General features: G+C 34.2%; 1 protein-coding gene across 3 annotated transcripts; it reads left to right on the forward strand.

Moving 5' to 3' along the window:
• The first annotated feature begins 152 nt into the window (after positions 1-152).
• Positions 153-2,654, forward strand: LOC117495730 (phospholipase A2 inhibitor and Ly6/PLAUR domain-containing protein-like). Of its 3 annotated transcripts, XM_034147209.1 has the most exons (6): positions 153-229; positions 651-734; positions 865-1,011; positions 1,137-1,260; positions 1,377-1,380; positions 1,646-2,654. In XM_034147209.1, exons 1-6 carry the CDS (start codon positions 160-162, stop codon positions 1,829-1,831), a joined length of 615 nt encoding a protein of 204 aa, XP_034003100.1. In that variant the 5' UTR covers positions 153-159; the 3' UTR covers positions 1,832-2,654. The 3 variants fall into 3 exon arrangements, with proteins under 3 accessions (XP_034003100.1, XP_034003099.1, XP_034003101.1); XM_034147208.1 differs by lacking the exon at positions 1,377-1,380 and having other exon boundaries at positions 1,137-1,256; positions 1,623-2,654; XM_034147210.1 differs by lacking the exon at positions 1,377-1,380 and having other exon boundaries at positions 183-229; positions 613-734; positions 1,137-1,256; positions 1,623-2,654.
• Positions 2,655-3,288: the final 634 nt, after the last annotated feature.

Below are 3,288 nucleotides of genomic sequence, written 5' to 3' on the forward strand. Positions count from 1 at the left end.
ATGTGAAACTGACCAATGCAAATTATTAATTGTTTCCCTACTTTGAAATTCAAAGTAATGCATACAGTTCCTGTTCCTCCTTCTTGTGCACGGTGTAGTAACTTCCTCTTTTTAAACACAGGTTTGTATATAAGATGTGATTCCACAGTCAAAAGAGCAATGCAACATTTTCACATCACGATGAAGCTGATTCTGTCCCTCACTGTCATCTGGATGCTCTCCAGCTCAGGTAACTCACTCTTTAACTGAGTTTATTCAGGTAATTTTTAAAGATACAAAATGCTATATGGAATGAAGTTCTGAATTTAATTAAAAATATTTTAGGGAAATAACTTTTCGTAAACATGACCATGAGGCTAACTTTACCAGTCACAGAAATGCCTTTAATCCAGATAGCATGTCAGTGACCTATAGGTAAAGTCAGAAGGAAACATTTAAATATGGAACTGTTAGTGAGGCTGATGGAGAACAGGACAGTACAGGTGTCATCATAGACTTTAGTAAAACTGCAGCTATATAAATTAACGAGTTGCCTTTAAATACCAGTAAGTAAGTTCAGGTATTTAAAATAGTAAATCAGTGATTTTATGGTAAAATATGCTTATTGTTCAGCTTCCCTTCATCATTTGACTGAATATTCTCTGGTGCAGCTGGAGCTCTTATGTGTAAAAATGATACTGCAACCAGTGTGACCTGTGAATCCAATGAACAGTGTGCAACAGCTGCTATACAAGGTAAGTGTACAAATATTTAAAATAAATGTGTTGTTTCCTCATGTCAGTGTTTTTTTTAAACAATATTTCATAATAAAGATCTTTTCACATTTGTTTTTTACAATTTACAAATTGCAAATATATTTAACAGGCCCGTCAGGACAGAAAAAATCATGTGTGTCATCCTCCGTCTGCGAACCCAACAATCAGACATTTTCATTCACCTTTGGTCACGCTCAACTCACTGCATTTGTTCACTGCTGCAAGACAGATAACTGCAACAGTGTTAATGTGTCTGGTAAGTGAAAATAAGTAATACAATTAAGGAAAGGAACTGCCATTTATATATCAGAATACATACAAAAATGACTACTACAGTGAGATGTTTTGGCCTTTTTTGACGTGTCTCCTGTTCTGTTTCAGCCCCTGAAGATCAGTCGGAAAACAAACTGATGTGTTACATGTGTGATGGTGGTCAAAGTACTGTCTGTAACGAAACAGTAAAGTGTAAGGGAAACCAGGACCGCTGCGTTAAAGGGACTGGTGAGCTCTCATTCTGCATATTCAGCAAATTCCTTAGCATTTGTAACTACCAGTGGTGGAAGAAACACTCAGAAATACTATAGTATGAGTGAATCATGTGGTTTTATATGAACCAAGTAGTGGAGTAAAATGTACAATATTTGCCTTCAAAATGTAGTGGAGTAGACATATAATGTGGCATAACATTGAAACACTAAAGAAAAGTACAAATATGTTAAAAGAGTACTTAAGAACAATACTTTAGTTAATGTACCTTGCTTCATTTCACCACTGGTTACCGCTGCCTTCAACTATTCCTCCATGTGTGTGGTTTCAGAGATCTGTAAAAACTGTGGTCTACTATAACAGTGATTCTGTCATCCACAGCTGATGATGGAAAGGACTCAAAGAAATTCTCTGGCTGTGCCTCTAAAAACACGTGTGGAGCTGCTTCTCAGCTGGGCTTCCTGACTGGCGCTCTGAAATTCGACGATGGACCACACTGCTGTGACACCAAGCTCTGTAATTCAGCCTGGACCGTCAAACTGAGTGTTGTTCCCTTTTGGGTTGGGCTCCTTCTGTTTGTTGCCCTTTAGAGCAAAAAGCAGCTGATACAAATATCACAACGTACCAATTATTATTAATTTTTGTTAGTGATGTGTTTATTATTATTTATCAAAAAAATTAATAATATTAGTCAATATAATATCTCCTTTTGATCAGTGATGTTACAGTCATACACATTCTAACCAATAATGTCTACTTCCAAAGTTTTTACACAGATTGAAATGATAAAATGACTGATTATTGATTGAAATACTCAAATGAATACAGAACCTGCCATTTACAAAAAATAAATCTAAATAAATATACAAAGTCAAATTCTTGCATTGTACTTGTAAGCAATTTCCTTTCTATCGTGGCCACAATTATTCATCATAAGGGTATTATTGTAATAGCCAAAGACATTTAGAAAAACAAATGATACCAAACCAATGATATGTCAAATGAATATTTAACTATGTTTCTTGTTCTGCTTTTTTTGCAAATGAATTAGGGAGATGGAGAAAGAATATGTATGTATAAGCAATGATTTAATAGGAGCTTTCATTATTTACCAGATATAATCACATGTGCATTTTGGACATATCAACATTCTTTTAAATTCACATTTATGTTACATGATGAGTAAGTTGAAAATGTACTCTTCTTTTTGTGCTGGTTTCCACTTTCTGGATATGAATATGTATCCATAAAGTGTAAGTGTAAAATCATGTTATATCCATACCATGAATCAGCTGTTTAGATATAGAAATTATCGATTTAACTTTCTTGTTATTTGTGTGCAGTTATCTCTGGCATATATATGAATACCTGCTGTAATAAGTACTCACCAAATAAAGCTTCAACTACATGTTATTTTTAAATGGTTCCTGGTCTATCTTTGTTGCTAAGAGAAATCCTCAGACCACAATCGCACACTGTGCTAGAAAAAGGTAACAATGACTTTAAAGCTTTGTTGAGCTGCTGTGCTGGTGATAACACTCTGTTGGTTTATTGCTAGCAATCCCTTTAACATCCTATATAATCATTTGATTCACGGTTAATAAGAAATAGTGATTGGTGTAGTTTTGGGATCCCTGGAAAAGTAAAATATTCTTAAGTTATCTCATCTATCAGGTAGTCCTACCACATCTAGTAGCAAAAAGAATTCCCCACTGAGCTATATGGCTTTAGCAATTGAGCTATACGGATCTACCAATGTAACCATACGGCTACATTAGATTTTTTATATATTATATGTGATAAGAATAAAATAAAATAAAATATTATAAACTTTAATCACATTCTTTTTTTACATTTTCTGATACAGAATTGTTTTGATGTTGTGATCTTTGATATTGCACACATACCACTGCATAAGCCTAATATGTCCGATTAACTAAGCAAAGTCAGACCAGCAAAGGTTTGTTTCCATCTCAGAAATAAAAATATAAATAAAAAGACCACCTTGCGATATTTTGTTACTCATGTTAAAGCTCAAGTAAGGGGC

This window comes from Trematomus bernacchii, unplaced genomic scaffold (genome assembly GCF_902827165.1).
Source record: "Trematomus bernacchii unplaced genomic scaffold, fTreBer1.1, whole genome shotgun sequence".
Lineage (NCBI taxonomy): Eukaryota > Metazoa > Chordata > Actinopteri > Perciformes > Nototheniidae > Trematomus > Trematomus bernacchii.

Bases quoted from the DNA above. Each gene is read 5' to 3' on its own strand.
- LOC117495730 (XM_034147208.1), top strand. From the start codon at position 160: ATGCAACATTTTCACATCACGATGAAGCTGATTCTGTCCCTCACTGTC. The intron at 230-650 runs GTAACTCACTCT...TCTCTGGTGCAG, and splicing joins CTGGATGCTCTCCAGCTCAG to CTGGAGCTCTTATGTGTAAA. The intron at 735-864 runs GTAAGTGTACAA...TATATTTAACAG, and splicing joins TGCAACAGCTGCTATACAAG to GCCCGTCAGGACAGAAAAAA.